The sequence below is a fragment of the Microtus pennsylvanicus genome, chromosome 12 (genome assembly GCF_037038515.1).
Source record: "Microtus pennsylvanicus isolate mMicPen1 chromosome 12, mMicPen1.hap1, whole genome shotgun sequence".
Taxonomy (NCBI): domain Eukaryota; kingdom Metazoa; phylum Chordata; class Mammalia; order Rodentia; family Cricetidae; genus Microtus; species Microtus pennsylvanicus.
In genome coordinates, this window is record NC_134590.1 from 80,636,689 (window position 1) to 80,660,518 (window position 23,830).

At 40.9% G+C, this 23,830-nt stretch overlaps 1 protein-coding gene and 1 pseudogene across 2 annotated transcripts in view; one reads left to right on the forward strand and one right to left on the reverse strand.

Annotated features, from left to right (window-relative positions):
- Ugp2 (UDP-glucose pyrophosphorylase 2) overlaps positions 1–6,938 on the reverse strand; it is a 59,404-nt gene extending 52,466 nt beyond the window's left edge. The window contains exon 1 of one of the 2 annotated variants that reach the window (XM_075944446.1): positions 6,704–6,938. Coding sequence is in view for 1 of the 2 variants with exons in the window: in XM_075944445.1 (XP_075800560.1) it covers positions 5,867–5,885 (19 nt within the window). In the remaining variant the exon portion in view is untranslated. Of the gene's footprint in view, positions 1–5,866; positions 6,393–6,703 lie in introns of those variants that run through there. The other variant, XM_075944445.1, reaches the window with a different exon arrangement.
- Positions 6,939–18,528: 11,590 nt separating this feature from the next.
- Positions 18,529–22,538, forward strand: LOC142832403 (sentrin-specific protease 1 pseudogene; annotated as a pseudogene).
- The last annotated feature ends 1,292 nt before the right edge of the window (positions 22,539–23,830 follow it).

A 23,830-nucleotide genomic window follows, 5' to 3' on the forward strand; every position in this document is an offset into this window, starting at 1 on the left:
TACTGTGGCCAAGGGAGAAAAAGAGCTGTTCTCAAAAAGCTGTTCCCTACAACAGTGTTTGTACAACTTGGTGACTAGCAAGTAAAAAGTAGACTAAGCATAACATGACTATTTCAAGTCCATGAATACAATGAATAGGTCTGCATTGTTTTTTTTAAGATACAAGTAAACACAAAGGAATAAAAAAACTCTTGATTTGCACAAGAAAAACAAAAATACCTAGGAATGTTGGGGAAAATAAAACATTTTGTTGTTTAAGCTAAGTAAGACAACAAATAGCTTATTTCTCAGTGGTTCTCAGAAACAATCCCTAATTGTCAAAATGGTTGGGGGGGGGGGGAACAACCAATTTCTTTTGGTCACGACTGAGAAAAATAAACAATGGGAACTATTGGCAGAAGCAGAATTGGAGCCTTAGACAATTACTTTACATCGAACTAAAGGAGATGCCTGGACCAATTAAGTTCACCATGAAACAGTTTTTAAATGCATCATTATTGTAGTTTTTTACATAAAAATTGTTCAACCAAATACCACAAAATTTAATTTTCTTGGAATGGTTTAGCAAGCCCAACTTCCAAAGAATTTTGTGAGCTATTAATAGAAAAATCTATGTCTGATAGACTCTTAGAGATCTAAGAAATATTGTTTCAATTAATAGTAACCATGCTGGGGACAATCTACTAAAAGACCTGAACTGCTCACAATTCAAACACTGTTTCTCCAAGTTCAAATTGAATATTTTAGAAAAGCAATTGCAGGTTGTTTTTAGAAGGGCCACGGTCTTTGGAAAACCTCCGGTTTCTAAAGAATCCCACACTATATCAAAGGGCTCCAATCAGCCATCCTTCACTCATTTAAATCTGAGTATCTCCATACAAATATGGTCTAACACTGTAGAATATATTCTAATAGTATACATGCAGAAGCAAAGTCATCATTTTCTTCACTGTACAAATAATATTGGGATGAATAGCATTATGGGAAGTGAATACATCTTTTATTCATTTTCACCAATAAAAAAGGTTAACTTCCAAGTATTTATTTCTATTAACTCCCCAGACATCTGAGAACTCACAACGCATGCATTTGTACAAAAAGTACCAAATAAAGCTTGGTGGAAAGTAGAAAGCTATAGCAGATTGCTCTTTCATATAAAACATTTTCATCAGGTCAGTTTATATTCCTACCACAAGTTCTCCCATTATTTGAAGTTGGCTACAATTCATCTCTGAAGAAACACATGCACATATACAACGGTTTCTGTGGAGGGCTACTGCAAGAAAAGCTCTCTTACAGAAACCTTTCGATGTATCTTCCAAGAAGTGTACCCATTAATATTTATCTCTCTAATATTCTTTATCAATTTTTTTCTCAATAGTCTTTTACACATGAAATCATCAATTTTACTTAGAAGAAAGGCTCAGTAAGGGAATTTAATCACAGAGATTATGAAGTACCAGAGTAAAGACAGCCAAACTTTGGGCCAATTCTTCATTTTGAATTCCCCAAATATTTACACAGAGGACTGAACTGAACTGAAGTCACACCCCACCCTTCAGCAGCGTCATAAACTAATCTACAGCTTTAAGGAATGTGCTTTAGTCATCCCAGGCTGTCACGCTCCTAACTTAATGCATACCACAGTCCTCCTGGGTAAACTATCTCAGTCATTTTAATGATAAGCAAGAGGATTCAAGGTCTGAGAAGAACCAGGCCAAAGCTTGACCTTGACGACCAACACACCCTTTCATCTGAGACCCCTGAGCTATAATTAGCTCAGTAATCTTTGTTGACCACCTGCCACCTACCCACAGGAATCACCAACAAATGGGGCCATGCATATTTTTTAAGCAATACAGATGTATTTATATGGATTTTCCTGAACTAGAATACTTCAAATTTTAAGACTAAAAGACATTTTTACATATCTTAGACAGACAATGGCATATTTATAGTTGTGAAAACACTTCTAGAATTACAGTATTAAGCATTTAACCTAGTCTTAGCTGGCTGGCTAAATAGCATCAGTCTCTCCGCCATTTCCAAACATTTAGGAATATGTTTTTTTAAAAGGAAAATTCCAAATGGCATCCAATGGCAAACCTAGCAATAGCCAACGACTGCTGATGATACCACCTCCAAATATGACAGGCAGGAAAGAGGCAGTGTCCACTTATTCAGGAAAGTGGAGGAGGCCCTTCAATAATCTGAGCAACAGAGAAAACCAGCAACAAGCAATGTCACAGGTAGGCAAGAGAATATGATAGCTTGAGATATGACGTATGAGAAAGTACCACTTGACTCCTGAAGAATACAGACTTAGGGACATATGCGAAGAAACTGAGGCCTTTATTTGTCCAGTAATTACATATGGAGACCTCACCTCTCTAATTGTAGTAAATGTTTTTATTAACTGAAAATGTCCCACTAACTCTTTTTTTTTTTTTTTTTGGTTTTTCGAGACAGGGTTTCTCTGTGGCTTTGGTTCCTGTTCTGGAACTAGCTCTGTAGACCAGACTGGTCTCGAGCTCCCAGAGATCCGCCTGCCTCTGCCTCCCGAGTGCTGGGATTAAAGGTGTGCGCCACCACCGCCCGGCTTTCCCACTAACTTCTTATGGTCTAAGTGGCTGAGGAAGAAGACACCTAGTTTTCTATCAAAGCAGAGCTTAGATTTGAAGTGCGGGCAAGTGCAGCATCCCTATGTTCTGTATCACACCAAGTGTGCACTCTCAATGACTAGTTCATGACACACAGTCTACTGAACCCAAGCATGTACCTTAAGGGAAATCCAACATAGTGAAATGCGGACCATGAGCATTCAAGAAAAAAAATGTGTCAGCCGAACTTTAAAATGTACCTTGTATTTATTTACCTCCGTACTATTCAAGCTTTACCCTGCCCTGCCCTCCTCTTCAGCCCCCGTACAGGTTAGCAATTTTTTTAATATATCAACTTTCAAGTAACCAAACCTGAAAATTAAATCTGAAGTATGAAAACCCAGAACTGTCATTTGTATTTCTGCTGGCATGTCGGGTTCTGAAAAGCCACCATTGTTTATTAAAGTTACTGGCCACACAGTATTTGCCTAGCGCAGTCACTTGACACCCTAGTTCAGGTTCTCAATAATCCCTAGGCACAAGCACCAACACCTAGCAGAGGAGATGTGGACAGGAGACTGAATCCAGTGTCTCACCCATCCTAAACATGGGCTTCATCGCTCAACTATACTCCAGTCCAATATCCAAATTTCACACAGGTTCAGAAAAGTGTCTAAAATCATCTTTCAGTAACAGGAGTCAAATCTAGGGCCATGTCGTTTCACCTGTCTCAGTATTTGTGCAATTTAAGGTATGTCATAAAAAACTATAGTCAAAAAAAAAGCATATGGAACATTTTTGGTTGTGTACATTTGCTACATGTGACAAAATCTTTTAGAGCATCTATCTACTTTCAAGAAACTGTGTTTTCCCCAGGAATATAGTATCTTTGTCAACAGAAAATGGTAGTCTACTTGGAGAACAGGGCATTCCTAAAATTTTTTTGAATTTATTTTTATTTTATGTGCATTGTTGTTTTGCCTATATGTACGTCTGTGTGAGGGTACTGGATCTCCTGGAACTATAGTTAAAAACAGTTGTAAGCTGCCATGTGGGTGCTGGAACTGAACCCAGGTCCAGGGCTCCTAACTTCTGAGTCATCTCTCCAGTCCCATAAAGAAAGTCTTTAATGTAAGAAGCAACAAAAGGTGTTGGAAAAGACAGAAGTTTTAAACAACTCATGAATTTGAGGGCTTCTCACCAGCTCATCTTTAGACAAGACACAAGTTTCATCAGCTGTAAAGTCATGAGAAAAGCACCTCTTCTGCTGGTCAGAAGCTTAAGAGAGACAATCTACGAAGATAGCTACCACTTTCCTTATGACACAGCATAAGCAGAGTGCCAGGGAGTGGAAGGAAACATCAGTAACTTCTGGGAGGAGGGGTCAAAGAATTGAATTGCTTTTTTAAAGAATGAAAAACATAATTTCCAACTTCTGCACCTGAAAACTGATGTGTGCAGACAACTCTGAATTACCCAGCAAGTTCTATCATTTCTAACAGCAGCCAAGGCAAACACAGAGGGTTCACATCAAATTACGCAATGGTAAACAGCATGGTTGAGTTAAAAACACTTGGAGTGTCGTCTTTTGTGCAAAACTGCCTGTTTGAAAGGAAAGCTACTATTCCAGGCAAAGGTGGTTAGCAAATAAACCAGACGTGGTAGCTTGGCTGCATCATGGGACTAGGAATCAGAGTTGAGTTCATGGTCAAGTCAATGCAACTATGTTAATTTCTTCATTTAACCGGGCAACTTTTAGAAAAATGTGTATTTCAAAATAACAGGCTTTTAAAAAGTGGATAAAAGTGTAAAGTGACAGATGTCCACAGACATTAGGTGTACAATCTAGAAATCTGAAGATCCCCTCAACAGCAAAAACCGTAAATACAAGGGCACTAACTCTGTAAGCTATACTAAAATCACTAACTGCGTGGAATATCTTGAGGTTGGTATTTTTTAATTCCTAACAGAAGCGATTTGTTTGCTTTTCTCTAGCAAATTTCTTACAAAATACTGGCTTTATGGTACTTACAAGACCAGAAAATTTCTAGGTTATCATGCCTTCCTAATCTTGATCAAGACATTTATTAATTTATTAAATCAGAACATATGAAGCATCTCTAGCCACATAAAAAGCATAATGTGAACTACAAAACATAATGATGTTTCTGAGCTTAGTGCTGGAGGCAGCCAGACATAAGGGTCCCATCTGTTTCTGTAATAATGCAGGCAGTCAGATTCTTTTAACCTATTAGCCAAAATGTAGGAAGAGTTAATAAAGTGAGGGATAACTCGGTAGGGCATTTTCATTTCATTATTTTCATTTCATTTCCCGGGTCAAATGATGGGCATCACTAGCATAACAAAAATAAATAAATAAATAATTTTTTTTTAAAAAAAAGGTACATCTACCGTTACCGAGAATCACCTTAAGTGGTCGAGAACTTTACTAGCTGGGCTAAGCAAGATGGCTGAAGCTTTAGCACACTGGAGTCTGGAAAGAAAAGTTACTTACATATCAAAAGGCAAATTCTATAGAGTTAGTGACAGAAGTTTAAGGCAGCACCAATTGCAACGTGTATACCACACACACTTATACAGGCAACACTACAGCGTAGTTGATGGGTATTTGCTAAACCCTCTTTACACACATACAGAATTTAAATGTAATTTTAAAATTCAAAGGAATTAAAATCTTTCCATATTTCAAAAAAAAAGAAGAAAGCAAACAGCATTGCAGCAAAGTCATCTCTCTGACTGAAATGACCTCCAGTATCTACGAACCACTCCTGATTTCGCAATAGATGGATCTGCGACTCAATCCACGTACACACAAGAGTAGACGTGGAGAACGCTACAGTTTCTTCAGTAGACTTGGAACATCCCTCTGCCTGCCCCAGCCCTCTGGGTTCCCTTTTCCCACAAAGATAACTTATCATCGACCACAAGAAGGGAACAAAAATTAATTAGCAGTCAAAATCTGTCTTAATTATTAAGGTCTCTATCCGCGAAGTCCAAATTCTAGTAAACCTGATTTTAGGAAGGCAGAACTAACCCCTGCAGGGCACAGGGACATAAATACACGTATGTGAAACACCAAGCCAGTAAGTGGCGTAAAACAGCTCACATACCAATTTAACCAAAAAGGTTTGGCAAACAGCATCCCAAGTGAACATTTCCAGTCCCAAGCTACCCCACCAATCTAGAGACAACCAATACCCAAATTCGGACGAAGCAGCCAAGAGATAAGAAGCAAAATGTCTTACCTTGCACAAATCTCGACATTTTCGGGGTTTATTAAAAAGAACCTGGTTTATAATTTTTCAATTTCTCAGAGTTGCTTTTTATAAGGAAGGTCGCTCTTCCTTCCCAGCAACAACCGATGTGTTCTTTCTCCTCTGATGTTTAGCTACTTAAGGAAGTATTCATATAAAATGACCAAAAATCGGTCTTTAAAAAAAAAATCCCAGAAGACAGAAACTTGGTGGGACCGAGTCAGCTTGGGAACTCTAGGCTACTCCGCGATCCCGACACCAACGGGGACCGGACTGGAGACTCCGGAAAAGGTAAAACCACCCGAACTTAAATTTCATCAATGAAGAGGCGGACCTAGAGCGGCTTTCTCACCGCCCCGCTGGTCTCCACGCCCTCTAGGGCAGGACTGCCGCAGGCCCCCGGCCGGCCGCACCCCGCGGCCCCTCGCCAGCCGCCGTCCAGCCGCGAGCCTCGGGCGCCCGGCGCCGCTCGGGAGGCGGGGAGGCCGGCGAAGGGGCAGCGCAACCTTTTCGGCAGGCCATAAATAGCCCGGCTCTCGGGGCGCTGCAAATTCCGCACTCCGGCAGGCAGCTGCCCCGCGGCCTCCGGGGCCCGGCTCGGGGTGACACCGAGGCCCAGCTCGCCCTCCCCCTCCCCCGCCCCCGCCCCCGCCACCCCCCACCGGCCTGCGGGACCCCCCGGGAGGCCCGGACCTTCCCGGCACGCCCTCGGCCCTCCCGCCCCTCACTCTTCCACGCCCCACGCTCGGCCTCCGGCCACGCCTTTCCGAGCAGGACCCCACACGGAGGTCGCCCCGAGCCCGGCCCGCCCCTCTAGGCGACACCCACCTTCCTCTCCCTCCCGCGGCTGGGAAGCTGAGGGCCCAGGATCGAGTCTCGCTGGATGCACGAGTGTGGCCGCCGCGGCCCCGTCTCCACTCCCGTCGCACGCGAACACCGGAGCCCGTGCCCACCCGCCCGCCCGCCGCCTCGCTACTCAGGAGCCCCCACTTTCTCCACACACCTCCCCTCCCCCTCCAGTCGGAGCAGCCACCCTCCTGCCCCCCCAATGCGGAAATGTCTCTGTCCCCTCCCCCCCCCAGAGCGATAGGCGCAGCCGCCAGTCTGGAGCCGAGGTTTGCTCGGGGCCTGGCCAATGAGACGCGCGGAGGTGGCAGGAGGCGGGGCGTCTGGGGCACGAGGGAGGCGGGCGCAGAGGCGAACGCGGGAATCCCGCGCGTGGGAGCTGCACGGGAGGCGGCGCGCGGCCAGGCAGGGGTCCTCGGCCATGGCAGCTTTCTGTCGTTGCCACGAGCGTGTGAGAGAAGCGCAGCGTGTGGTTGTGTTTGCACGTCGCCAACATTTGCCCGTGGAGGGAACCATGGCCGCTGGGTTCTCACCTAGCTCCCCATCATCTAGCCCTCCATCGACGTCTTCCTAAGGAACCCCGGGTCCTTCTCAGTGGGATCTCACGGCCCTGCCCACCAGCTAGTGTTTGAGGAGAGCTAGGGCGTCCGGAAGCAAGCCTCGGGATGTGTGTGGCCTACCAGCAGGAAGTGAGGCTTGGGGTGTCGAAGGAAGTGCCAAATGAAGGCTCCCCTCACCATAAAGAACCATATTCGCCTTGCCCGGGATCCTATTCCTGGGCACATTTGTGCCGTGATGGGGCGTTTAGTTTTCTAGCCGAAGTGAAAATGACTTTTTATCCTTGAGAGATGTTCTGGTGATAGATAGATCTTGAAGTCCTCGAAAGAAAGATGTTAAAAGCCGCAGCAAGGCCGGGGGCTCCCCTAGGTGTGTCCAGTCACACCTGGGGCTAGTCTTGCCAGCCCCTCATAGGTGAAAGACTGCCTGTCAGTGGGTGTATCTCACACTCGCCCATCACACTTCACCCAGCCTGACCAACGATTGCCAGTTCCCTTTCAAGTGTCTAAAACCAAGTGCTTCCAGAAAACTTTGATACATTGCGCAACGTTGTTCAGCCAAAGTAAATGAGAATTTCAAAGCCATTCTCCAAACGAAAGGGTTTTCATTAACCAGGTCGTCAGGCTCACGTGGAAATGTTATTAACAGAAAAGGATAGTGACCATGTTGCTTATGTAGACTCCAAACACCTTAGTCCCCCCTCCCCCAAATATCTCAGTCGAGAAAAGAATTTTCTCCACATTTTAAAAAGTATCTAAGTAACCAATGTCTTTGGTTTAATAAACCAAATGTCTTTGGAGAGTGGAGATTTTGCTTAAACTTTTCATCCTCTCTGAACAGTAGGGAAATTGTTCCAGCACTAAATGAGCTGTTTTTTTTTTTCAGTCGCATTAGCACTAAAATAGCAACGAGGACCTGGGGCTCCTAGTGTAAGTTAGCTTGCAAAAATAAATAAATAAATGCAACAAAGAATCTTTCATTTTTACCAGATTTATTATTTTTTAAAAAATGGCCAGTTACTTTTTACTTCAACAGAAGATTAAAGAGAAAAAAATGGGCTTTAAATCCAGCAAAAACATTTGGTAATTCCTAAGAATGGCATCTTATGAGTGACTAAATATTGAAATTGTAGACAAAGAGGCTCTGTATTTACTACTTCTTAAAGGTCCCCAGAAAGTAAACCGCTACCCATCCTGAGTGGTTACGCTACCCATCCTGAGTGGTTACATTTATAGCTGGTCAGGGGTTGGTTCCTCGCCAAGTCAAGTCTTGCTCGAGAAACCACATTTCAAACACATTTTCATATAGTGCCTTTCAAATAGGATTTCTTTAGAAAGGGGCTTGAATTTAAATTGCAGAGATCTTCAGAGACTTTGTAGAGTCTCCCACTCTCTCAAAATGACATTTGACACATCATGGAATGAGGAAACCAAGCAAACCCAAGGCTCTTCTGGATCACACAATTGCTCTGTCCCTCTTTACATTCAGGCACACCACACCACGACCTCTGTTTGATCTGATTTTTTCTGCCTGCACCATGTATCTGTTTGGTGCCTGTGGAGGTCAGAAGAGGGCCTGGGATTCCCTGGAACTGGAATTATACAGGGTTATGAGTCACTGTGTGGGTGCTAGAAATCCAATCAGGCACTCTGCAGGAATGAGTGCACTTAAGTACTAAGTCATCGCTCTAGACCCTGACCCCTTCTTTCCATAGTAGATTACTGTACTATTTTGTAAGGGTGCATAATCCTGATATCTACATTGTCAGAAACCTGTTCCACGGTAGTTTTACAAAGTAAGCCTTTAAGAAACTTGGAAGGAGGGTGGATTTAAAAGATGAAGATGGGAGGCTGGGAAGTAATGCGTAGAAACAGACAAAGGGGACAAGTGAGACAGCAAAATAGTAGCCCATAAGCCAGTTTTTCTTTGGTGAGCTATACTCTCATCCAGAGATCTTATAAATTCTGCCTCTAAGTGTTTCAGTCCATCTCCCTACTTCCCCATAGAAAAACAAGCAAAGCTCATGTTTTGTTTAGCTGATCTCATATCTTGTGAGCAAACCCAGGGCCTCACACATTCTACAAAAGAGCCCTGCCTCTAGCGTAAGCCATAGCTCCCAGACAGACACCGTCTCAGAAATAATAGCAGCAAATGGTGATAATGCCTGTGCCCTTATTTTTAAGTAGAGTTTTCGGGAGCTTTTTGGATTTAGTTTCTGTCAGTGTCCGCTACGTGGCAAGAATTCTGTACCCGTATATTGAACGATTAATTTGGTGCTGTTACTTACTTTAATCCGTAGTATTGTTTCCTGGCCTCTGCTGTCAAGAACCACTAGTTAATACTTAGAAGTAATGAGTCTTAAGTTGCAGTGGTTTTCACCTAGAATATGAATGTGGGACAAAGTATAAGAATAAGAGCAGCAAATATGACGTCATGGTGACTTAATAAGTTGTATTAACTACTCACCGTGAGGCTATCTGGTAAGGGATGATTTACGTGATGGTTTGGGTTTTTTTTCGGGGGGGGGGGTGTTTTTTTGTTTGTTTGTTTGTTTTTGTAATGATTATTAATAAATACATTCCCTGGCCCATGCCAGGCAAGTGCTCCACCATGGAGCTGTATCCTCAGTCCACAGGGTAATTTACAAATGGCTGAAGTATTAACTAAGTGTGAGACAGGCAGTGTGTATGGCCATTTTTTATTTATTTTTGTCATTCCTTCTTTATACTCTGTACAGAAAGAAAGGAAAGAAAGAAGTGAAAGATATAGAACAGTTTGAAGAAACATGTTATAAAGAAAACTTCTGTGTCATTCCTGGAGAGGTGAGCCAAGAGTCTAGGCAACAATTAACCCCTGGACTACTGCCCGCACTCGGTATTGGCTCGCTTCTAGCCATCTCAATCTTAGGCCACCCACAGAAGAGAATAAAAGGGATTACTGTTAGCAGTTGCTAGTTACTAACTAGATTTAACAATAAAATATATTTTGAATCAAAATATAATTAAACAGGGTTAACTGGAAGAATATACCAAATTATATTTATGAGGTGAACTACTAACGAATGAGTGGTCTAAACAATGAATGCAGTTTCCAAATACTTGAGGAAGAGAAAGACCTCATTCTTTCTGGTTGCCAAACACTGTTTTTAATGAATCGGGAAGTTTGCTGAAACAGGTTGAGAATTTAAATTGTGACATAGGCTTTCATTTTTTCACAGTTGCTTTTTAAATTGTATTTAATACGTAGCTTTTATAGCATAACCAACATTTATTTCAACTAACTGAGGTGTTTAAAAGTTCTCTCGTTACGGATAGTTATCTAAAGAGTTGATACGTCAGTCTTACCATTGGTTTTCAGTTATTAGGCTCATAAGAATTTAACCTCAGCTGTGTTGCTTGTTGACATTTATCAACAGTTTTCTTCTAGCTCTCCTTGGAGAGTTGAAGAGGGGCAGGCTCTTGCCGTGACAACATCTGATACTTCTCCCATTCTCCATGTTCCCCAGAGGGACATGTTGCTAAAAATTGTGATGCCCATGAAATTGTATCTCTGTCATGTGTATCTCTAGTCCCTTCTGATTTTAGAGGCAGAGGACTCGTTCCCTTTAGTGCACAGGCCAGGGATAAACATAAAGAAATACCATATGCATTTTCAGGGTTTTTAATTAAACAGAATTTGTTATGTGAGCATAGTTTAGATTTTGTTTATTTGTTTGTTTTCGAGACACGGTTTCTCTGTAGCTTTGAAGCCTGTCCTGGAACTAGCTCTTGTAGATCAGGCTGGCCCTGAATTTACAGAAATCTGCCTGCTTGTGCCTCCAGAGTGCTGGGATTAAAGGTGTGTGCCACCACTACCTGGCTCAGTTTAGAAATATTTTTTAAAGCTCACTAAAAAATAGCACATCTCTTACTCTTAAAAAAAAACAGTACTCTGGTTTATCAAACTGATGTGAATATATTATTTGTACTGACTTTGAAATCCACAGAAGAAATGCTGTGAAATAGACAAGCGTGCAGGTTAGTTCTGGTTTTCTTTCTTTCAACCGCATTAAAGATTCACTGTTGTGCACCCTATCAAACAACTTGTGTGACCTGATGATTTTCCAAACATTTCCACCTCTTGTCTAACTCACTAAGTGCACCATGAGTACACCAGGGGAAGTATAAAATAAAGAACATTTGTTTCCTGGCTGGGAGAGTTTAAGAATTTTATACCCATCTCACTAACTAGATATTTAAAAGATCATCTTTGGATGAGGCTTAAATAATTGGGCAATTATGTCATTAAATGAGTTATATTATCAGGAAATAAAAAGTAACTTTTCACTCCCTAGAATGAAAAGGAAGTGAGTTGTTAAATCTAGAGAAAGACCACAGGAAAAAATATTAAGTTCTGCTGCTGTTTTACATTGAATTTTATTTCAATATAAGTATAAACATCTTTTAAAAAACAAATCCAAACATAGTAGTACCCTGAATGCCCACAAAAGAGCTGTACCCTGATGCCTGTCTTTCTCTACTCCAGCCTCGAACCACTGAAGAGACCATTTTTCCCTTGTGCTCATATTCCCTTTACTTCTAAATGCTATATTATGTTATTACTTTCATAAATTGTGCTTCTCAATTCTTGATTTTAGACATTATGTTTAGAGTTTCTAACATAGAAAAGAACTTAGCTCATACCCCAACTCATCTTTTTTCCATTGTTAAAAGATAAATTCTCTAAATTTAGAGTTATACTCCCCAACCTTTACCTCATTATAACACAAAGACAAAATGGTGCTTATATTTTACTCTGCGATAGCCCAGAGGAAATTTGAACATGTATTTTAAGCTAGGTAAAGAATTGTTTGCCTTTTAAATATATAAAATTATTAAAATAACAATGAATGAAAAGGAATAGAGGAAATGTTAAATATTTAATCCATATAATAACAGATAAGTCTTTTAAAATATTTAAGTGATAAATTTGAACTTGTCTACCTAAATTTAATCTTTCTGAACCATATTTTTAAACACTTATTTATTTTTTACTCTGTGTGTGTGTGTGTGTGTGTGTGTGTGTGTGTGTGTGTGTGTGTGTGTGTGTTTGGAGGTCAGAAGACAAAGAAGTTTATTCTCTCCTTCTGCTATGTGGGTTTCAAGGATATAGGTGTTGGCATCAGGTGCCTTTACATAAGGATCCATTTTTCCAGGCGCCGAATCATATTTTATGTTTCAGAAACTACATTTAGTTTACACTCAAGATTTTCAAATGACAATCCCTTCAGATTCTTGATAGTCATTGTGATCCCAGTTGTTTTTTTTTAAATCTCTAGACTTTTTGGATATTACCATTTGTGGTAGTGGAAATTTTGCAAATGCGATTTAAGATTGTCAGATAGAGAAGGTACGTTGCATAGTCTAGATGGACCTTAAATAGTCACAAGTTCCTCATAAAATATAGTCAGAGGAATACGGAAGACCAAAGAAGAATGCACTGTCATACAGGTCCACAAGCCCAAGAAAGAGGATAGCCTCTCCTATTCATTGCTTTTCTCATTATTGTGACCAAATACCTGACAAAAAGAAGCTTAAGGGAAAAAAGTTTCTTTTGCCTAATAATCTGAAGGTGCAGTCCATCACAGAAAGGAGTGCATCATGGTGGATAAGTAAAGCTGCTCGTTTGCATCTTTAGCAGATTAGGAAGCAAGGATGGGACAGGAGCAAGGCCAGTCTATAAACGTCAGCCCACTACCCATTGGCTCAATTCCTCTGACTAGGTTCCACTCACCGATGTTTCCACATCCTCCCACAGCAGCACCAACTGTAGCCAGTCTCTCTTTGGATTACCAGCTCCCAAATAATGACACAGAGACTTTTGATTAATTATGAAAGCTTGGCCTTCTGGGCGATGGTGGCGCACGCCTTTAATCCCAGCACTCGGGAGGCAGAGGCAGGCGGATCTCTGTGAGTTCGAGACCAACCTGGTCTACAGAGCTAGTTCCAGGACAGGCTCCAAAGCCACAGAGAAACCCTGTCTCGAAAAACCAAAAAAAAAAAAAAGAAGAAGAAAGAAAGCTTGGCCTTAGCTTAGTCTTGTTCTCAACTTGATCTTAAGACTTAAATTAACCTGTTTATATTAATCTACGTTCTGCCACATGGTTCATCATCTCTCCTCAATACCATAAGTCCTTCCGACTTCCTCCAGTCTGGCTGGTGAATCTCCCACCTCTCAGATTCTTTCCCTGAGTTCCCCTCTCTTCCTAGAAGTCCCGCCTATCTCCTTCCTGACTAGTTATTGGCTGGCTGCTCAACCCTTTATTAAAACAAGGTACCTTAGGCAAGTGAGGAAGGACAGAGACACATCTTCCAAAAAGATTATCCCAGCAACCAACAGTCGGGGACCAAGTGTTCCAACATGAGCCAGTGGGGACATTTCATATCTAAATCATAATATTCTAATATGGTTGTGGCCATGTCGTACTGCAAAATGCATTCAGTCTGACATCAAAGATCCATTTGAAAGTAGTCGTGTGCAGTGCCAACCTTTCTAAAAAGTCTAAATTAGTCTTCTGAGACTCAAGGCAAACTCTGAGCTATTTTTAAAAAAGAGCTACATACATATTTCCAACATACAGTGATGCAAAGTAATCATTCCCATTCCGAAAAGGAGAAATTAGGGCACTGGCAAGAAGTAGTTATTGGGGGAAGAAGAAAGAATGAACTCGGTAAATATCCAGCAGGGTAGCTCTACTCTGAGCATCTTCAGCTTTTGACAGACTTGACTGTGATCCAAAGGCTCAGTTAACCATTCCTGCAGCTCTGCTGCCTGCCACACATGTGGCCTCTCTATTGGGCCGGCCCTATTCAGTGCCTGCAGATGTCCTCAGACTTCTGGCTTTCTAATATTCTGAAGTCTCTAATGAAACTTCGTAGCTTCATGCACAGTCCACCTGGAAGCAGGGCAGAGGTTCTGATCCCGTTACACATGGCCTTGCCTCAGCAGCTTTCTGGAACCTTGAAATAATTCACTGTGACCCTCTGTCTTACAGCCTCCGGAAGTAGGCAGCATTTCTGAATCACACCTAGAGAAACCCATTCTAGACTGGTGAGAGAGTTGATGTATGTTGTATTAAGCGGCCACATGTGATAATGTGCCTGTTTGAAACAGGTGTAGGTACCATTCATGAGAAACTTTAGAAAATAGGCCATGAATAGTTTGTAAAAGTAATTTCTTTTGAAGCCGTTTAAGTGTGTATAAAGACTGAGAATACATTCGAAGTCTAACCGCCTTTTGTCGTTGTTAACAAATGTGTTGTTGAAGGATGTGATGTAGCTTAGCGAGCAGTGGCTTCCCTTGCATGCATGAAGCCCTGAATTCAGTTTCCACCACCTCAAAAAATAAATATAAAAGCAACAGTGGAATCATGATAAGGCAAATTGATTTTTAATCTAATTGAGCTGTTTTATAGAGAACTTTTTTAGTTTGTAAACTGTGCGTGTGTTTTGTATTAGTCAGACCAAACCTATGTTGGATACTATTGAAAGGGCATATCAGCTGCTAATATTCCTAATATTCTTGCTATTCTGAAAGTTAGGAGTTCTGAGCCACCAGAACGGTACCATCGAGGGCTGTCCCAAGCTGGCACTGGAGTGCAGAGCTCAGTCAAAGAGCTCTTCTGTCACCTGGACATCTGATTCAGAAACCAGCTCCTGAACATAACGCTGTTCCGGTTGAGGAAAAGGCCTGCGGAACTCTCGGATATTTTCACTATCCATTCCACTTGTACAGATGTCTCCTCAACCGTGCAGAAACCTTCGATAAGTTTCAGTGACAGCAACTAGTGCAGGTGTTCCTAACCCGTCTTCCCCAAGGGCTAAATCATTCATAAAATATTTGAAAAAGATAATGAGAGGATCCTCATCTTACCCTTCCCACCACTGCTGGGCAGCTAGGTGGAGGGAGAGATTAATGAGAATGAATTAGCAGCAAGAGCAGTACTGAGGGTCAGGCCATTCTCAATTACCTATGCTTAGCCAGTGATCTATAGAAAAATAAGAAGAAGTCAGCAAGCTGTTGAAGCTCTAGCTTTGCACAGATGTGCATAGTAACACACTTAAAACAGGTTATTCAAATAATAGAAACACCAAAGATTCAGTCTTTCACCTGTTTGACGCATAAACCTTTCTAACACAGACCAGCATGAGTGATCAAAGCTATAAGTACAGCAATGGGATAATGAAAGGAAAAGAACTGAGACAAAACTTACATTTGCAAATGTGGCCGGGCGGTGGTGGTGCACGCCTTTAATCCCAGCACTCGGGAGGCAGAGGCAGGCCGATCTCTGGGAGTTCGAGGCCAACCTGGTCTACAACCCTGTCTCGAAAAAACCAAAAAAAAAAAAACCAAAAAAAAGCAAATGTGTGTATAGTGGTATATTATTTGTGTTTTTAATAAATAAAGCTTGCCTGAAATTTAGTACAAAATAACCACACTATTCAGCCATACAGGCCAGGCATTAGTTACATACACCTTTAATCCCAGCAGCCACACTAGTTAGCCACACTAGATAGGCAGTGGTGATGCAAGCCCTTAATCCCAGCACTAGAGAGGAATATAAAACGTGAGGAGATGTTGAAACAAGGGCGGCGGGCTGCGTCCCCGGCACCTGGCCGCCCCCACTGCTAGCTTTACCCGAAATAATTACATGGAAACTGTATTCTTTTAAACACCGCTTGGCCCATTATATCTAGCCTTTTCTCTGCTAACTTTCGCACCTGGACTAGCCCATTTCTAATAATGTATGTAGCCCACGAGCTGGCTTACCAGGAATGATCTTAACCTGCATCTGTCTGGAGTGGGAGAACCATGGTGACTCTCTGACTCAGCTTCTTTCTCCCAACCTTCCGTTCTGTTTACTCCACCCAAGGGTGGGCCTATCAAATGGGCCTAGTAGTTTCTTTATTGCTTAACCAATGAAATCAACAGATTGATATATGACACTCCCACATCAAGGAGATAGGAACTTGCTCTCAGCCTCAATCTGAGAATTTGTGGGGGCTGGGCTGCCCATTTTCCATCTGACGCAGAGGTAAGAGTCAGTGGCCGGCTGCTTTGCCACTTTTCTGATCTTCAGGTTAAACACCAGCATTATCAGTCTCTGGTTTTTATTATTCATGCTACATTTGGTGCCCAACGTTTGAGGTACAAATTCACAAAAAAAGCTATTTGACTGTGGTTTTACAGCCACCTGCACAGACCAGAGCTACATGCAGCCAGACTGTTAAAGTTGTGGTCAGTTTGTTATACAATTACCCCTAATGACTGGATAGAGTTGGTTAAAGCTGTTTTGGAGCCTGACTCACAATTATAGTGAAGCAACTGGTTCAGAAAAGAGGCTAAGACCATTGAACAACAGAGTAAAGCTAGAGGTAGGGAAATCTACCAAGATCAAATTCTTGGAGAAGGAAATTATGCTACTATAGAAAAGCAATCTCTGTATCATGGTCGCATTCTGGCTTTGTGCAATGCAGCAGCTTTGAATGCTTGGGACAGAATTGAAGACATAGAAAAGAAGATTGAATTATTTCCTAAAGTTATACAGGGCCCAAAAGAAGCCTTCATGGATTCCTTACAAAGATTGACATCAGCTGTAGACAGAATGATATCAAATTCAGAAGGTAGACAAATAATAATTGAGTCTCTGGCTTTTGAAAATGACAACCATGCAAAAGGATAACTAGGTTGTTAAAGGCATGGTCAGCACCTTTAGAGAAAGGGATTCAAGACACAACTGGTGTGAGAAGTCCTTCCATCTATGTTCTGCTTTTATTGGTTAATGAATAAAGCTGTTTCGGCCAGTGGTTTAGCAGAATAGGGCAAGGCCGGAGTTCCAAGCAGATAGAGAAGGAGAGAGTAGGCAGAGTGAGCCAGAAGCCATGTAGCCCCGCCAGAGACAGACGCCGGACACCAGATGGAACTTTACCCAGTAAGCTGCAGCCATGTGGCCATACAAAGATTAATAGAAATTGGTTAATTTAAGATGTAAGAACCAGCTAGAAATATGCTTAAGCTATTGGCCAAACAGTATTGCAATTAGTACAGATTTCTGCATGATTATTTTGGGAGTCTGTGCGGCCGGCAAATGAACAAGAAGTCTCTCCCTACATACAATTAATATTGAATCTCATGACCGTGATGATGCATGGTTAGGAGAGGTGATTTACAGAGGTTTGAGGGGAAATCAAAATGTCAAATGTGGCAACAAGATCACCTTAAAAGGGACTGTAGACAAGGTGTTCCTAGAAACATTGTTTTTTCTAAAAATAATCCATTCAGAATGCCCCTCCCTTCTGGATTATGCAGGTGTGTCAAAGGCAGGCAATGGACTGATTAATGTAGATCAAAGAGGAATATTTAAGATAATGCTTTGCCATCAGGAAACTCCATGAGGCCTCTTGCAGGCCCCTATGCCAAATTTGGTTCAGTCATTTCCTGCCATCATAGAGGAAACTCTTTCCCAGAGCAATTAAAGAACTTAATGCCTGTTATCAGAAACCATACTTCTCTGGATAATAGAACAGGTATAGAAGAGAGAAAAAATTCAGGAGAAACCATAAAGCGAGTATTCTGGCAAACTTCTATAAATAAACAAAGACCAAAGTTAAAAATACGAATAAATGGCATCACTAAAGGTCTGGTAGACACAGGTGTGGATGTAACAATAATTCCATTAGGAAGTTGGCATCCAAATTGCCTTCTTCAGGACGTAAATATTCAGATTTTAGGGATCAGAAATTTACCTCAGGTAAAACAGAACACGAGATATGTTGAATGTATAGGGCCAGAAGGACAAAGAACAATATTAAAACCATATGTGGCTAACATAGCAATAAATTTGTGGGGACATGATTTGTCACAGTAATGGGATACTCAGATTAATATTCCTCCAAATGTAGAAACAAACCATAAATTAACATACGTTTCTGGGAAAAATGCTACAAGATATTATAAAGAACAAGCTCTGACCATTTAGGTTTTACAAGAACAGGACACAACAGCTGCTGATATTTCAAAGGCACCAACAGCCCAACCCTTAAAATGGTTGCTAGACAAACCTGTATGGGTTACACAACAGCCTTTAAAAACAGAGAAACTGCAGGCTTTATAACAACTGCTATAGGAGCAATTAGGTGTTCAGAATATTGAAGAGTCAACCAGCCCTTGCAATTCTGTATTTAATGTTTAAAATGTCTGGAAAATGGAGAATGGTAACAGATCTAAAGTTGTTAATAAGGTAATTTACTCAATGAGCTCTCTGCAGCCTGCCATTCCTTTGTCTTCTCTATTGCCTAAAGGATGGCCTTTTATAGTTACTGATTTAAAAGATTGTTTCTTCACTATATCATTACAAGAAAAAGTCAGAGAAGAATTTGCCTTCACAGTGCCTACTTACAAAAATTCTCAGCATGCTACGAGATATCAATGGAAGTTTCTCCTACAAGAATGTTAAATAGGCCCACCCTGTGCCAATATTTTGTAAGTCAGTCATTGGAAATGATATGTAAGCAATTTCCTGAACCTATAGTTTACCATTAAATGAACGACATTTTGCTATCTGATTCAAATGTAAACACTTTAGAAAGAATGTTTGGAGAAGTAAAAAAATAATTACCTTTTGGGGATTATGAATTGCTCCTGAAAAATTATGAAGAGAATTTATTAATTATTTAGGTTATGAAATAGGTTTTAAAAAATTAGACCCCAGAAGGTCAATAGGAGAGATGGATTGCAGACTCTTAATGACTTCCAAAGATTGCTAGGAGATGTTTTCCATCAATTGTGCAGAGACATCATGATAAACTGATCAATTTAAACAAAACTTTAGGTGGTGACAAGGACTTAAATATTCCCTGCTGAAGCTGAGAGAGAATCGACTTCTATTGAAGAGAAATTACAGGAGGCACATATGGATCATGTGGATCCAAATCTTAATTGTATTTTGATCATATTATCCTCCAAACATTCCACTACAGGAATTTCAATGCAGAGGGAAGATTATATCTTAGAATGGATATTTTTACCACATAAATTGAGTAAAAAATTAAAAACTCATTTGGTAAAGATCTCTGAGTTAATTCTAAAAGAAAAATTAAGATTTTGTCAGCTAGCAGAAATAGACCCAGTAGAAATTATAGTACTTTTTAATAATGATGAAGTTGAAAAATCGTGGGCAGAAAGTGAACCCTTGCAAAGAGCTTGTACTAAATGTTTGGGAGAGATTAACAACAACTATCCCTGAAGCAAGAAAATTCAACTTATATAAAGAACTAACTGGATTCTTCCTCACATTGTATGGGACACACCAATAACTGGAGCCTGTACATTCTATACTGATGCAAATTAATCAGGAAAGGCAGGTTACAAATCAGAAACTTTAAGTAGAGTGGATCAAAGCCCTTATGACTCTGTCCAAAAGTCAGAATTAATGCTATTCTCATGATACTAAGGGATTTTAAAGAACATCTCCATATAGTTACTGATTCACAATAAGCAAAAAGAGTTATTTTATATATTGAATTGCTAAATTTGTACCAGATGATACAGAATTGACTTTATTATTTATTCAGGTACAAGATACAATCAGGAATAGGAAATATCCCGTACACATAACACACATCCTATCCCTTATGGGTCTGCCTGGTCCTCTAGCATAACATAATGCAGAAATTGGTCAATTATTGATTGGCGATATGCTGAAGGACTCAGAACTTCATTAAAAAAACCATGTCAATAGCAAAGGTTTAAAAAAGACTTTTCCATCACATGTCAACAAGCATGGAAGGGCGAAAATATGCAGGCCCATGTTCCACATTGCCTGGCAGTCGGAGAATCTGAGTGACTTACAGGCACAATTTGCACCCCTTCCACACAGGAGGAGATAACCTGGCGCCATCCCAACAGATGCCAGGATATACTAATGTAGTTCTGCTCCTTCACTGTAATTATAAGGTCACCTGGGGAAGAGGGGTTTTCACTCTACGTGACAAAACAGACGTAAGCAAGGTGTGACTCAAGTCATTCCCTGCTACCTAGGAAACAGAATGCTAATGACGTTTTTGTTAACTTCCCTCTCAGTTTACGTTGATATAAAAGTTGCTTGAAAAATAAACGTGAGGAGTAAACATGGTAGAATCGTTTAAATAAACATGTTGTTTTACTATGTCTTAACTTGTCCATGTGGTGAGGTTTGAGCGGAGTCTGTACTGTGAGCTCTATTTAAGCTGCATACCTGCAGTGCACTGCAGAGATGTGGTTGGGTTGAGACGCTGGTCTGACTCTCCTCTCTCCATTCTCTAGAACTAGTGTTTATGATGCTCGAGCCCGGGAAAGATTGCTCCAGATTGAAGAACAGAAATCACTGGCACTGCAGCTTCAAAACCAGAGATTGCAGGAGCAGGAGCATGCAGTACTTGATTCCATAGAACTGCACCTTCGTGTACCTCTTGAAAAGGAGATTCCTGTCACAGTCGCCCAGGAAACGGGGAGGGGGGGGAGTCATGAGCTAACTGATAGTGAAAACGAATTTCCTGAAATTACAGAGGAAATGGAGAAAGAAATAAAGAATGTATTTCGTAATGGTAAACCAGGATGAAGTCCTCAGTGAAGTGTTCCGCTTGACCATTACACGCAAAGATATTCAAACTCTAAACCATTTGAACTAGCTCAATGATGAGATCATCAATTTCTACATGAATATGTTGATGGAGCACAGTAAAGAGAAGAAATTTCCAAGTGTACATGCGTTTAATACCTTTTTCTTCACTAAGCTAAAAACAGCTGGTTATCAGACGGTGAAACGTTGGACAAAGAAAGTGGATGTGTTTTCTGTTGACCTTCTTCTGGTGCCCATTCACTTGGGTGTGCACTGGTGTCTAGCTGTCATAGACTTTAGAAAGAAGAACGTCACCTACTATGATTCTATGGGTGGAATAAACAATGAAGCCTGCAGGATCCTCCTGCAATACCTAAAGCAAGAAAGTGTTGACAAGAAAAGGAAAGAGTTTGACACCAATGGCTGGCAGCTCTTCAGCAAGAAGAGCTGGGAAATTCCGCAGCAGATGAATGGAAGAGACTGTGGGATGTTTGCTTGCAGATATGCTGACTGTATTACCGAAGACAGACCAATCAACTTCACACAGCAACACATGCCGTATTTCCGGAAGTGAATGGTCTGGGAGATCCTCCACCGGAAGCTCTTGTGAAGACTGTCTCAGAGAGTAGACATGATAGTGTGGGGTTCCAGCCCTTTGCCATCTACAGCCAGAGACCTTGGAACAGCTGCTCCTCACCCTGTTCATGTGCAGCCCTTGATCCTGGACCAGCCCAGGCGAGATGCACTCACAAGCACATCTGCCTTTCCTTTTGTATCTCAGATACTATTTTTGCAAAGAAACTTTGGTGCTGTGAAAGGGGTGAGGGACATCCCTTAGCTGGAGAGAGATTGCTTTTCACCTTAGTTCTGCCGTCTTGTTTCCAAAGGGCTCCAGCTCACTGAGTCCCTGGCAGACCCTAAAGGTGCAAGCAGGCCTTTCTCCTGTGCTAGCGCATGTGCTGTGGGGAGGACCCACCCAGCAGTGCTGAGTGCAGCAACAGGGCCCCCACTTCACTGTTGCCTCCTTCTGACTAAGAAGAAGGAATACCAGAGTTGGATGAATACAGGTCTAGTTGGTTTGTGGCTAGTTAGTTTAAATATGTTTCTAACCACAGAGAATTTTATATACATATATACCTATCTATATGTGTGTGTGTACATGCATATATACACATACACACATGTGAAGTATATATTTCATAGGGATGTGCTTTTGAAAAGAAAAAAGACTGAATGTGTTCACCATTTAGTCTGTAGGTTTATTTTCATCTTTCAAATTCCAGCATACAGTGATTCCCACCAACTGCTACGTATCAGGTGTTTATAGACTTCCTAAGAGTATTTTAAGATCTGAATGAATTTTGGCTTAAGAGTCAAGGTTATCAAGGTAGACGGCATTTTCAACTAAAAACGGGTGGAGTTTAGGTTGATAAGCCTGAGATTTTGAAACTGCTACTCCTTTTGTTCTTTCTAGCATCTCTCCCACCCTCTGAGAGCACCCAAGGTTTAGATGGTGAGATGATCCTATGCCTGTGTCCTTTTGTACTGACGTTCCAGAACTAGAGCATTTTATGCTTTTTCTGTATTGTAATAGGTAGTTCTATATAAAAATCTTTTCTCCTCTTCCCCCCCCCCAAAAAAAGAAAAGAAAAATAAATGTGAGTAATTTCAGGATTTGAATGATCACTGAAGATTCTTCCGATACTGTAGTGTGAATTGTGTTTTTAATATTCCCACACCTCTATGCTGGTAAGAAATGCTTTATGTTGGATCTGGACCCCGACACAAGCCAAGGAAATCATAAGGAAATACACTACTTGTTCTTTATACAACCAAATACCACTTCCTGCAGGAAGTAACCCAAAGGGTACTCAAAGGAATGAAATATGGCAGGTGGATGTGTTCCATTTTGTATAATTTGAAAAACTAAAATATGTACACCACACCATTGATACTTATTCAGGTTTTCAATGGGAAACTCCTTTGAGTTTGGAAAAGACAGATCTGGTAATCACACATTTGCTAGAAGTTATGGCTATCATGCTAAGCTGAAAAGCACCACCTAAAGATCGGCTTTGGGCTACAACCTGCTCAGAACAATTTCAAAGTGGCTAGCTGAGATAATCCAGCCTAACAGACTACTCTAGCCAGGGCTTGAGACAAGCCCTGTACTTTCCCATTATACAGAGACTGGACAACAAATGGTACAGCTACTTCTCCTAGGACTTGACAATTAACCCAATTTTTTCTTTTCTGGATCATATCTGGATAAGATAGCATTATCCCCAAACAGCAGGAAGTAAATTTAAGAACATGACACCCACATTCCCAAGAGGTGAGATGGGTGGTTTTTGGCTGTTCAGTGGGTTTATCAATATTTGCCATTGTTTAGGGAGATTGGTTACAAGTTGTTATTGGTAATGGTCAGGGAAAAAGCTGAGCAAAGAAAATTAGTTAAGGTTGTCATTGAGAAAAAAGTGGGATATAGATATGACTGGTAAAAGGGTAGGAAGATTATTGAAACTAATCTGAAAAAGGGAGGATATATATATATATATATAAGATTTAAAAAGGTAGATTATTGAGTCTACTTTTAAAAAGCAACTACTAGTTTTAGATGTTTTACATTGGGTTGGATTTTTGTATATTGATGCAAATTTGAGATTAATTTTGTTAGAACATATTCTACATACATTTCTATTCTTATTCAAGGTATTGTACCTACACAACTCATTTAACAATGCAACGTGAGTTTCTGGTCCTTGAAAATTATTATTACCAACTGTTTAGGATAATAAGTAAATGCAGGTTAGTAGTTAGTCACCTATTATAATGAATTTGTAGTCATATTAGGTATGTTTTAAAGGTCAAACAAAGATATATTTTAGATAGATAGGTCATCTTCAAACACTTTA